Here is a 12,287-nt window from a genome sequence, read left to right on the forward strand (position 1 = left end):
TTGGACTTTTCGGGACACCCACCTTCAGGGATCCCATTTTAAAATGTGAAAAGCCTTGAAAGAAGATGAATGCAGTTTTCCTTCGATGTAATATAACAGAGGGGGAGACTAGAATGGGGTGCTGGTGTCTAGCGCTTGGTGTGCTAGTTGTTATGTGCCCTTAAGAAAGGCGTTTCAATCTCAGCACTACTGATGCTTTGGACCAGGTAATTCTTTGTGGTGGGGGCTGTCCTGTGTATCATAGGATGGTCAGCAGCAGCCTTGGCCTCTACCACCAGATGTCAGTCACACCTCCCCAGCTGTGAAAACCAAAAACATCTCTGCTGCTGCTGCTAAGTCACTTCAGTCGTGTCTGACTCTGTGCGACACCATAGATGGCATCCCACCAGGCTCCCTCGTCCCTGGGATTCTCCAGGCAAGAACACTGGAGTGGGTTGCCATTTCTTTCTCCAATGCATGAAAGCGAAAAGTGAAAGTGAAGTCGCTCAGTCGTGTCCGACTCTTAGCAACCCCATGGACTGCAGCCCACCAGACTCTTTCGTCCATGGGATTTGCTAGGCAAGAGTACTGCGGTGGGTTGCCATTGCCTTCTCCAAACATCTCTAGACATTGCCAAATATTCCCGGGACGGGGAATGTGAAATCACTGTCCACTGATAACTATTGTCTTAAGCTAACCATCTAGCCTCCTGAGCCTTACTTAATCCGTAAAATAGGTTCTAATTCCTGTCCTTGTGGAGTTGTTGGGAGGATGAAGTGAGATGAAGGATATACAAATGCTGTGTCAATCACAGCTTATCATGTATCTGTAGGGTTGGGTTGCCATCAATCATGACAGATTATGAACAGTCAAGTCTTCCAGACTGATATCGGGGATGGCAAATAGGATCGGGAGCTACAAAAGAACAGTAAAAAAACAACTAATGAAGGATAACATCAGAACATGCCGCTCAGGGATGTATGATATGTAGTCCTGACCTCTGAGGCTGAGATATAAGAAAGGCACCTCCCACCAGCCAGCAGTCAGTGTCTCCCTCCTCACATTCATTGCCAGTCGTGTAACTATCATACTAATGAAAAACATCCCACAGCTCTCCATGGCTGCCAGGAATGCAGCGGCTTCCGAATCCTGACCCTGCCCTCTCTGGTCTCACATTTCCCAACCCCGTCTTTCCAGTCTGTACCACTGGCTGCAGGCTCATGGAGCATACGGCATCCTCACCTGCCTTCTGCCCCTGCACGTGCTTTTCCCTTGGTTTCAGTCTTCCCTCAGCCCTCACTGTCTGCCTGTCATCTCCTTACCAGCTCAGCATTTCTGAAGCCCTGTCGGCTCCCCACAGACAGACATACTGGTCACTTCCTCCCTTGCTCCCCAGTGTGGAGTTTACATCTCTATTAGAGCACGTTCATGGCTGCCTTGGATGACAGTTGGCTGGGTTCCTCTGTATTCCTCTTCCACCAGATTCACCTGCCTTGAAGCAGAGACTGTGTCTGATTCCTTTCCATAACCCCTTCACCTGATTCCCTATTGGAACAGAGAAAGTTCTCCATCAATGTTTGAGTTAGAAACAGGATAGAGTTGACCCTAAATGTAATTTGACCTAGATGCCCAAGCTTGAGATATGTAAGCTCCAGGTTTATTTGATGACTGAATAATTACATATTTAATAGGCCAAGGAGAGCTGCTTGACCATATTTGAGCAGGGCCATGACACAGTTAGAGCTATATTTTAGGAAAATCCATTTGACTGTATGATTTATAATGGTCATTGAAAATGCATCATTTTGACTCCTTTAAGTCCCTCTGCCCCAAAGTAAGCAAAACAAGTCTTACCCATTACAGGTAGGCGTTGAGGTTTTGCTAATTAAACCTTGCAAAGGGCTTTGAGATCTTGCTCTGAAAGGTGACAGAAGTGTGAAGCTTTCAGTGACAGCCTAATTATTATTATTACCAGACACAAAGCTCAGAAAAACTTAAAAGATCCCCAGATACCATTCAAAACAGTAAGAGACAAAAAATGCAACTGGAGAAATTTTAAGATGGAATCCTCGCATCACGGACTCTTCCTGTTGTCAGAAACCTTAGAGGATTCCTGATCTGTTCTCACACCTTCCCAAGCTGATAATGACACTACTTCTATGCCCCTGCCCAGTTCTTCCTGCTCTTGGAGTCTGAGGGTAAACAGCTTGGGCCTGATGGTAGTGGTTCTTGTGTTCAAATCCCAATCTTTTCCCTGTTAACAGTGAAACAGGGGTACATGATTAGGCCTCAGTTTCTTTACCTATAAAATGGGGGTTTGATTACCGCCACAGCGTGACGCACGCCACACTGCTTAGTAGGGTACCTTCCTGTTGTTTAGTTGTTAAGTTGTGTCTGACTCTTTTGTGACCCCACAGACTGTAGCATTCCAGGCTCCTCTGTCCATGGGTTTCTCCAGGCAAGAACACTGGAGTGGGTTGCCATGTGTCCTCCTCTGGGGGATCTTCCTGACTCAGGAATCAAACCCACATCTCTTATGTCTCCTGCATGGAAGACCACTGAGCCACCGGGGAAGCCCAGTGTGGTACCTGGCCCATGGGAAAGAATAAACATTAGCTATAAAATCACTTGAGCTAATTAATATATGTGAAAGTACAGAGGAAATCATAAACCATCCAACCTGTAAGTTGTTCCTAGTTTAGGGGCTCCATGGAACAGTCAGATATTTCTTGCAAATCCCAGCCCTTGTAGCTGTCCTGTGTGTGTATGTGATTATGTAATCTTGGTGAGGGAAGAGAGGAGTTTTTTGATAAAATGGCCTAGTCAAGTGGCAAAGCAAAACTAGGTTCAAAGCCTATTATTCTCTCCTGTTCTAACCGTGGAAAAAATGTGGTTTCCTTTTCATGGATTTTCAACTGTTGGGTGGGGGTTCTGACCAGGACAGTGGGCAAATTGCCCAGAACATTCAAGCTCATAGGTCGAAGTGTATGCTGGTGCTGAAGGTCCAGATTCCATCTTAACAAATCTCTGTCTTTATGATTTAATCCCTGGAGCCTTGTTTGTTTGTTTTTCATGGACACTTCCCAGGGCTGGTTTAAGAAGAGAGTGAGGTAACCCTGTGAAGTCGCTTCAGAAACTGTAAAGTGCTTTGTGACTGCTCAGATGACTGCTATGCAACCCACAGGACGGCCCTGAACACAGCTGTCTTCTTTAGGGACTGTTTCGGCAGAAGCCCCTGTTCAGCAGGGTCTAGGGAGTTCCAGTTTACTCTAGACATGACCAACATCCAGAGATCATTGAAAGAAGCCTGGCTCCTCTCACTAGAATCCCTGCAAAATGACTCATGTAATTGCTCTGTGTAAGTATCCTTAGCCTTTATTGTACACCCACAAGATTAGGATGCTGTAGACTCCTGTGGAATGCAGAGGAAGGGGGAAGGGGGCTCATTTAAAACGCAGAGGATTGAGGAGACCACCAATCCCACTTGTAAAGGCAGCAGGGACCACTGAGTGTCCAAGTCAAGACACCTGCCGATCATTCCAGACCCTCATGTCTGCCTCTCTAGCATTCCTCCCAGCGTGGGGGTGGGGGTGGGGGTGGGGGAGCCTCTTTCCTTTAAAGTTCCTAGCAGGGCTTTCTAGGGTCTTCCCCTCAGGAATTAGTTGTAGGAATAATTGGGCCAGTGGAGTGCAGGAGATATATCCAGCACAGCTCTCGCACTCCTAGAAAAGTGACCTAGATCAAGCAGCAAGCAGCGGGCGGATGCAGGACTACTGTGGGGACCCCCTGCCACCTACTGACTTACAGCTGAACCCACATTCCCAGTCGCTTCTGCTGGCTGAGGGGCTGGGGGAGGGGGTGCTGAGGAAGGCGGGGGAGGGTGAAGGGGACTGGTAGGGCTGTCCCTTTCGGGAGCAAGCTCCAGGTATCACACCCCCTCACCCGCCCACCCACCCATCAGCACACCCAACCAGGAGGCTAAGGTGAGGATGGGGAGGCAGGGGGCCATGGGGAGAGGAGGTCAGCTGCGGATCCTGGGAGCTGGCTTACTGGTGGGTATTAGCATAGCGCTGGCTGCCAGTGTGAGAGAGAGGGGGAGAGCGAGGGAGCAAGGGAGGGAGCGAGAGGCAGGCGGCGAGGAGAGAGCAGAGCAGAGCAGAGGGGGAGCTGCGCTCAGCTCGCAGGAGGACAGGCTTCTCTTTTTCCGTGCTCAGTTAATCTGGCTGTCAGTTGGTGTTAACGCTGCAGTTTAAGCGCTCGGATTCCAAGGGAAACAGACAAACCTCGCAGACGGCAGGCAGGAAGCAAGCGAGGACGGAAGGAACAGCAGGAGGAAAAGAATCGGCAGAAGAGAGAGAGGAATAAAGGGACGGGGGGAACACCAAATCTATGATTGGACCTGGGCTTCTTTTTCGCCAATGCAAAAAGGAATATGCAGCACATTTTTGCCTTCTTCTGCACCGGTTTCCTAGGCGCGGTAGTAGGTGCCAATTTCCCCAACAATATCCAGATCGGTGAGTGAGAGGGGCAGTCTGGGGTGGGACTTCATGGGTCTGGCCAGTTCTTTGACGGGGAGGGGGTTTGTGTCCTCCCCCACCCCCACTATGGGCTGTTGTGCTGGGCTATCTACCCCAAGCTTTCCAGCAGAGATGTGAAGGCTTGGGCGATGGTGTGGGGAGGGGGCTTCTCTGGATGGGATATGGGGCAGAGAAGCAAAGTGTGCTCTGTCTCTCTCTGTCTCTCACACACACAGACACATACACACACACAGGTCCTCACACACCACTCACACTCTAGGCATAAGCATGTGAAATGGAGGAACCACTGCTTTGGAGAAAAAAAAAAATCAGGCTCTAACAAGGAAAGAGGTGGTAGGTGTTTAAAGAGTTAACTCCATGGCTTGGTAGATGGTGCCTGATTTCATTTATTTATATACATATGAGTGGTGTGTGTATTTATGTGTATGATTATGTATTAAATATACACATTTATATTTGAGAGAGGCAGTGATTTCTCCTCTGGGGGAGGGGAAAGAGACCCTCTAAAAGAAGGAGTGAAGGATGCTGGGTTCATTGCATCCACTAAAATAATCCTAAAAAGCCACCCCCAACCCCAGGCGAAGGGGGCTCTCTCTCCCACTCTGGACTCTCCTAGCTGCCTCTGTCTGCTGTTTGCCATGCTGGGCTGGGGGTTCCCGCTCCTCCAATTCTGGAACTTCCTAGCCTGTTTTCCTCCCCCTACTCCCTCAATCGCCCACTCCTCTTGGATTTTCTGTCCACAAGATGGTCTGCCTTTTACACACACACACACACACACACACACAAACACACACCCACATGTCCCCCTCCCCTCCTCTTAGCTTCCCCATCACTGAGCTCCAGCCTCACAACTTGGAGGCAGGTTTCAACGTGATGCCGCATGCTTTTCTTGTTCCCCATTTCCCCTTCCTTGTTGTCATGCTTCTCAAAGAGGACCCCCACCCTCCCTGAATTTATGGGACAGCGGATAGATACTGCTTCTCCCAGTAATAACGGGTGAAAGCCAAACAAACAGGAGCAGTAACACCAATAATGACGCGCGTCCACAAGGGCTCGGGAATTCAGTATGACCAGCATCTCAGGGCTGTTTGTGTCCCGGAATCCAGCAAACTGCTTTGCTTGAAGGCATCTTGCTGGGTCTGGGTGGTTTACTCTCTCCAGATAGAGGCAGGGCTCCACTAGGGACAGTTCCTGTTCCTAGGAGTTTGTGTTCCTTGTGAGCATGTGTGTTTGTGGGGCCATGTGTTGAAGGTGGTCTTTTGTTGGGCACACATGTGCTACTGTACTCTTTTGGCCTCTCCAGCAGGCTGGCTCTGAGGGTAGCTCCAATAGCCGCGGAGCAACTTGCTTTGTTTCCTGACACCTGTTAAGCTATATCCTGAAGTGTGTCTGTGTATGTGTATTAGTGCCTTAGATGCAAAACAAAACTTCCTGCCTCCGGAGACACTTCTCTTGCAGCCCAGCCTATAGCCACCTACCTCCCCACCCCCACTCACTCTCCTTCATTCATTGCAGGGGAGGAGGGAGACTGGGAAGTGTTTGGGGTGTGGTCATCTTGCGGGGTGGGGGGGTGGGGGGTGGAGCATCAGAATCAAGAAGGAGTGTTTTGTTTTTACTCTTTAAAATGGAGGCATATGACCATGGGTAAATCATTTGCTCTTACGAGTGGCATTCTTTATGCTGGTAATTATGTCTTACCCATACTTTGCTGATTGGAAATACTTGTCTTCAGATATGTGTACTTGCTTTCTCCAAGTGCATCTGTGTATATTGCCATGGATGTATAAATGCATGAGATGTTTTGTGTACATATCTGTGGTATGCTTATTTATGTATCTCTGCAGATTTTTTGTGATATTTAGCCCAAATTTGATTTCAAATGATTGAACCATTGTTTTTATTTTCACATAAAAGGTTGAACTGTTAAGTTATGGAACACACACTGAAAATATCACTGTCACCAGACAGTACTTCACTCTACTTGCACTATCTATAACAAAAGCCTTACAGTTTATTTACTGGTTGTTAAAAACAAACACACATCTACAGTATAGGAAGTTACAAATGCATCATATTGGGATTGGGATTTCTGAGGAATCTCAGATTAACTTCTATGTAAACACTCACTATAGTTCAGTCTCTGGAAACTGCTGATTTCAGTTCATAGAAACACATTTTAATTTATTTACATGTCGACAGTAAATACAAAGGTAAGGTGTGTACTCATGTTGCTTGGAACAGGAGCCCCACCAGGCACCTCTGGTTCTGCTTTTTGCTAGAATAGAATGCTAGCATCCTCTGGACATTCCTGAGCCCCCACATCTTCCAAGTCCAAGGTGTTACCATGCAAATACACACAATGGCAACCCCTTATGTAACAAGTCACTCCTGGGATCATGAGTGATGAAAGAACCAGCGAACACTCTGTGCAGATAATCAAGAGTTTTTCAGAGGAAATGAATAAACTGTAGAGGGCTGGCAGACAGGTCTTGCCAGGTCAAAGACTACAAGGGTCAAAGTCAAAGAAAGGGTTACAGCGCTAGAGAAGCTCACAGGACCCCAGGGCAAGAGTTCACTCTGTAACACGCATTAATACTACTGCCTGTATGGCTCTCCAATGAGAACTGGGTCTGATACAGAAGAAACTAGACACGGCTAGGGTTTACGTGCGCACAAGAGCATAGGCTGCTTAAGCGGTTTGCTTGAGCGAGAGGGAGAAGAGAAACTCCACAATTCTGTTTTCTCTGACCTGAACTGAGTTGAGGGGTGAACAATCAAATCTTTGGGCAGAATGACAGATAATTAGAGGCTTCATCAATAAAAGCTCACCTGTAGAAGTTGAAGTCCCAGGATCCAGTTGAGTCCAAGTGAATTCTGATCCCCAGAATCAGGCAACAACTAGTGACTCACCTGGGGAGAAGAAATGGGCCCATCTGCGGTAGGCTGTTGAGGAATCAAACTTATCTCTAGCCCAGATACCATGTTGCATTTTCTTTCTTTGCAGGGGGATTATTTCCAAACCAGCAGTCACAGGAACATGCTGCTTTTAGATTTGCTTTGTCACAACTCACAGAGCCCCCAAAGTTGCTCCCCCAGATTGATATTGTGAACATCAGCGACAGCTTTGAGATGACCTACAGATGTAAGTAAATGCTTCTATTTCTGAGAATTCTTTCTGCGATCGACCATTAAAGGGAGGACCCGTACATAGCAGGTGGTGTCGCCAAAACGTTGAGTTGTCATCCCTTGTCTTAAGAGAAAGCACTCCAAGAAAACTGCCCAGGGCCTTGTGAGTGATTCTGTTCATTGATATTTGAGATCCTGCAGTGCTTCATGGAATAGGTTTGCATTCTTGCTGTCTGCTAACTCTGAATGCCAGCCTGATGGATACTGGGGTTGACTGCATCTCCCCTAAACTCACAGAGGTTTTCTGGTTTACTTGAGAGTTTCATACATAGGAAACTTCTGAGAGGCGTAGAATGAAAAGTTTTGACTTGGAGAATGTGGTTTACAATACTTATGTCCTTCCTGTGCACAGTTAAAAGAAAATGCCGCTAGATAAGAAAGGATACCTGAGGTGTCTATTTAGTTTTCCATTTTTAGAAAGGACCGATAATTATTTTAAAATCTGAAGCCTACATTATTTCCAAAGTGTTTTGAAGTGACTGATGGCTTACATAGTTTTGGGGTGGCGTTTGAGCACAAAAAAGAACAGAGGTGACCTCAAGAAGGAGAAAGGGACAGTGAAGTCGTTCAGTCCTGTCTGACTCTTGGTGACCCTGTGGACTGTAGCCTACAAGGCTCCTCTGTCCATGGGATCTCCAGGCAAGAATACTGGAGTGGGTTGCCATTTCCTTCTCCAGGGGATCTTCCCCACCCTGGCATCGAACACAGGTCTCCTGCATTGCAAGCAGATGCTTTACCCTCTGAGCCACCAGGGAAGCCCAAGAAGGAGAAAGGAGAGACGAATTTCAGCCATCTGAACTGAATGTATTACAAAATGCGGGCAACAAACACCATTCTGAGTTTTTCTTGACTACCGGGTGAAAAGGAAACCTGTATGATGGCATGACTGCCATTTTAAGACAGCTGAAAGCACAAAATTTAATCAGTAGCAACATTTTCCCTCCAGGGATTAAGCTCACATGGGAATTGATGGCATAGAAGTATAAACTGAATGGGCAAGAACAACTTGAAACTGGATTAAATTGGCACTGTAGGCTCTGGGTGCCACTGTGGCCTTGGTTGCTTCTGCTGAGCTGTGGATGGCAGAAGGCATGTACCATATTCCCTCCGTCTCTTGGCCACGGTTCCCCTCTTGACAAGCTCTCAGTAATTTGAACTGAACATGCCTTGAAGGCTCAAACAGAGAATTCAGCATTCTCCCTATTGCTAAGAATACTCAAAAGATAATGTATATGCAGATTCCAAGAATTTTAATTATTAATCCAACAATGAATTATTATTATAATTACTCTAATTACCCAGCCATAAAGAAGAATGAAAGAATGCCATTGGCAGCAACATGGAAGGACCTAGAGATTATCACATTAAGTGAAGTCAGAGCAAGACAATCATATGATATCACCTATATGTGGAATCTAAATAAATTATATAAATGAACTTATTTAGAAATAGACCTACAGACATGGAAAACAAACTTATGGTTACCAAAGGGGAAAGTGGGGTTTGGGGGATATATTAGGAGTTTGGGATTAACAGATACACAAGACCATACATAAAATGGATAAGCAACCAGGATCTACTGTATAGCCCAGGGAACTATATTCAGTGTCTCATATTAACCTATAATGGGAAAGAATCTGGAAAAGTATATATATACAGCTTCCCATATACAGCTTTCCTGGTGGCTCAGTGGTAAAGAAGCTGCCCGCTAATGCAGGAGACACAGGAGACGCTGGGAAGATCCCATGGACAGAGGAGCCTGGTGGGCTACAGTCCATGGGGTTGCAAAGAGTCAGACCTGACTAAGTGACTGATCACACATACACATGAAGTATATATATATATATGTGTGTGTGTGTGTATATATATGAATCACTTTGCTGTACACCTGAAACATTGTAAAGCAACAATACTTCAATCAAAAAAATTATCATTATTTCAGATTCCATTTACTGAGGACTTATGGTGTGCCAACAACTATTTTATGGACAATTATAATAACCTTCATTACATTTATTGAGCATCTACTATGGCCCAGTAATGCACGAGTCACTTTTCATGTGTTGGTTTATTTAAGTTATTTTATTTAATCCTCACAGGATCCCTGCAGTGCTCTATATTATTAATATCTCCCTTTTAGAGAAGTTGAAACTAAGGCTGCAACAGGTTAGACAACTTGCTCAGGGTCACCTACAAAGTAAATGGTGGCCTTGTGAGCCCAAGGTCCTTGTTCCTGGGCACTGTGATAGATACACAGATCCCATGGTAACTAGATCAATTTTACTGAGATTACCCAAGAAACAAAAGGGAGCATTCAGACTCTTTACAAGCAGTGACCTGATAAAGCCCCTAAGGAGGAAACTTTAAAAAGCTTCAAATTGTAGCTACGGTTTTGCATAGGAGTGACCTACTGAACAAATAAAACAGCAATTCTACATTTTGGTAATGCTGAAGTTAAAAATCTTGTCAACTATGTTACTCATTATCCTTGAAAAAGAGCTGAAGTTTAATTGGTGAATTGTAGTTCTGTGAAACCATCTCCCTGGAAAGCAAAAATAATATTGAGTAGGTATTTGGTTATTAGACAACCTTCATTTCTTTCAATATGGATTAAAGGAGAATCTTTAAGGGGAAGACTTAGGTGTGGCCATCAGTGTCTCTAGGATCCGCCAGAGACCATGCATGCCTTTCACATGTATGTGCCTATGCTTATCTGTTCCCTGGACAGAGGCTCCATAGCTTTCATCATTCTCTCCAAGGGGTCCGTTTCTCTAGAAGGACTACAAGCTTAGGGAATCTGGAAGAAGCAACGGCTGGCATGTGTATTCACTCACACTGCTGAGAACTGTCTCCAGCAGAGCTTGGTGGAAAGAGATGTTAACTGGTATTCTATTGTCAAGATGTTGACCGACAGGACAAGATAATACAAGATAAAAAATGGAGGAATGTTCTAAGGCAAAAAGTGATGCTTCTATACTGTTATCTTAACTACCTAAGACTTGATCTCTAATAGGGTTGCTGTCCATTTACTGAGAGGATTGAAATGCGATCAGGGTGTTATCCACTGTGGTTAGTGAACCTGAATCGAGTAGATCTGGGTTCTTCAACTTGATTCCTGCCAAATACCAGAGCATAGGTTTCTATGAATTTGGTCATTCTTTAAATATTATGAACGGATACGGTTATTGGAAAAACAGAGACGATAAAAGATTTTTGTTCTCGGTGGTTTGCAGTTCAGTGGGGACACTGCTCAGGGGATTGCCTGAGAAACAGTAACGCTATTTTGTTCTTAGACCTTTAGTTTCTTCTCTTTAGTTCCGGGAACTGAGTACTAGGCAACTGGGGTGGTCATGGTGACATTGTAATTCCCAGCCTGCCTGGAAGATTCTCTGTTAATTATCATATGAGATTAGGAAACCCTCTGGGGCTGTGCTCACTGTGGTTCACTAGTCTGGGAAAACTGACTTATATACCAGTTTGGATTGAGTGAAAAATACTGAAAGGAGCAGAGAGGTTTTAGGTACAATGTCTTAACTAATAATTTATTGAAAACGAAAAAAAAAAAAAAACATGATATTCGGATTTAATTTCATGTGCTTTTTGATATCTGGACTAGTAGTTAACCTTAAAGTAACTATCCCAGTCTTACCTGCAGAAAATAACCAAATCTTTATTTTTTCACCGTTTTTCCAGTCATTTGACTGTTTTCCTATACGTTTTGCTATTCATGATCCCTCCACCAGAGGGTGGAGAAGGGAAAGGAGAGGAAGCGTAACAGGAACTCTTCCTGCCAGGTGTATTAGCAACAGGAGCCTGCTTAAATAGGCAGAATGGTGCTTAGAGTAGGGGGTGCAGGAGAAAATATAGCTAATACCTCCAGCCAAGAAGAGAGTTCTACGTCTTCTTTGCATCCCATCTTTCCTACTCTCCTTCTCTGCCATCATTAAGGGGTAAAGTCACTGAATTGGCAACCCAAATGCTTTAGGATCTCCTCTGAGTAGTCTGTTGGGCCTCCCAGGTGGTACCTGGTGAGCTACAATCCACAGGGTCACAAAGAGTTGAACACAACTGAAGCAGCTTAGCATGCACGCACGCACTGAGTACTCTTCCAGTCTCACAAGGGCAGGAGTTGAGGACTCTGTCCATAGAGATGGTAGTTATGGACCAGCTATTCAGCCTATATTAGTGTCTTTATAACTATAAATAAAGGGGCAAGTGAAATACTAGCTGGGGTTTCCATTAGATTTCGGAGGAGCATTGTTGCAATGATTTTTAATATTTATGTATTTATTTGGCTGCACCAGGTCTTAGTCACAGCATGCAGGATCTTTAGTTGCGGTATTCAAACTCTTCATTGCTGAATGTGGGATCCAGTTCCCTGACCAGGGATCGAACCCAGGCCCCCTGCACTGGGAGCACAAAGTCTTAGCCACTGGACCACCAAGGAAGTTCTGAGCACTGTTGCAACTTAAGTCTTAATTTTCATTTATCCATCCATTTACTTGTTCAGCAAATACACTGAATCTACACTGTATGCTCAGCTCTGTGTCAGGTGGTAGGAACACCATGACCAACAAAGAAGAC

At 45.3% G+C, this 12,287-nt stretch overlaps 1 protein-coding gene across 1 annotated transcript in view; it reads left to right on the forward strand.

Moving 5' to 3' along the window:
- Nucleotides 1-4,411: 4,411 nt before the first annotated feature.
- GRIA1 (glutamate ionotropic receptor AMPA type subunit 1) overlaps nt 4,412-12,287 on the forward strand; it is a 348,095-nt gene continuing 340,219 nt past the window's right edge. Inside the window, exons 1-2 of the mRNA XM_052642627.1 lie at nt 4,412-4,493; nt 7,522-7,659. Of these exons, the coding sequence (XP_052498587.1) occupies nt 4,412-4,493; nt 7,522-7,659 (220 nt within the window). The remainder of the gene's footprint in view (nt 4,494-7,521; nt 7,660-12,287) is intronic.

The sequence above is a fragment of the Budorcas taxicolor genome, chromosome 7, assembly GCF_023091745.1.
Source record: "Budorcas taxicolor isolate Tak-1 chromosome 7, Takin1.1, whole genome shotgun sequence".
In the NCBI taxonomy this organism is placed as follows: domain Eukaryota; kingdom Metazoa; phylum Chordata; class Mammalia; order Artiodactyla; family Bovidae; genus Budorcas; species Budorcas taxicolor.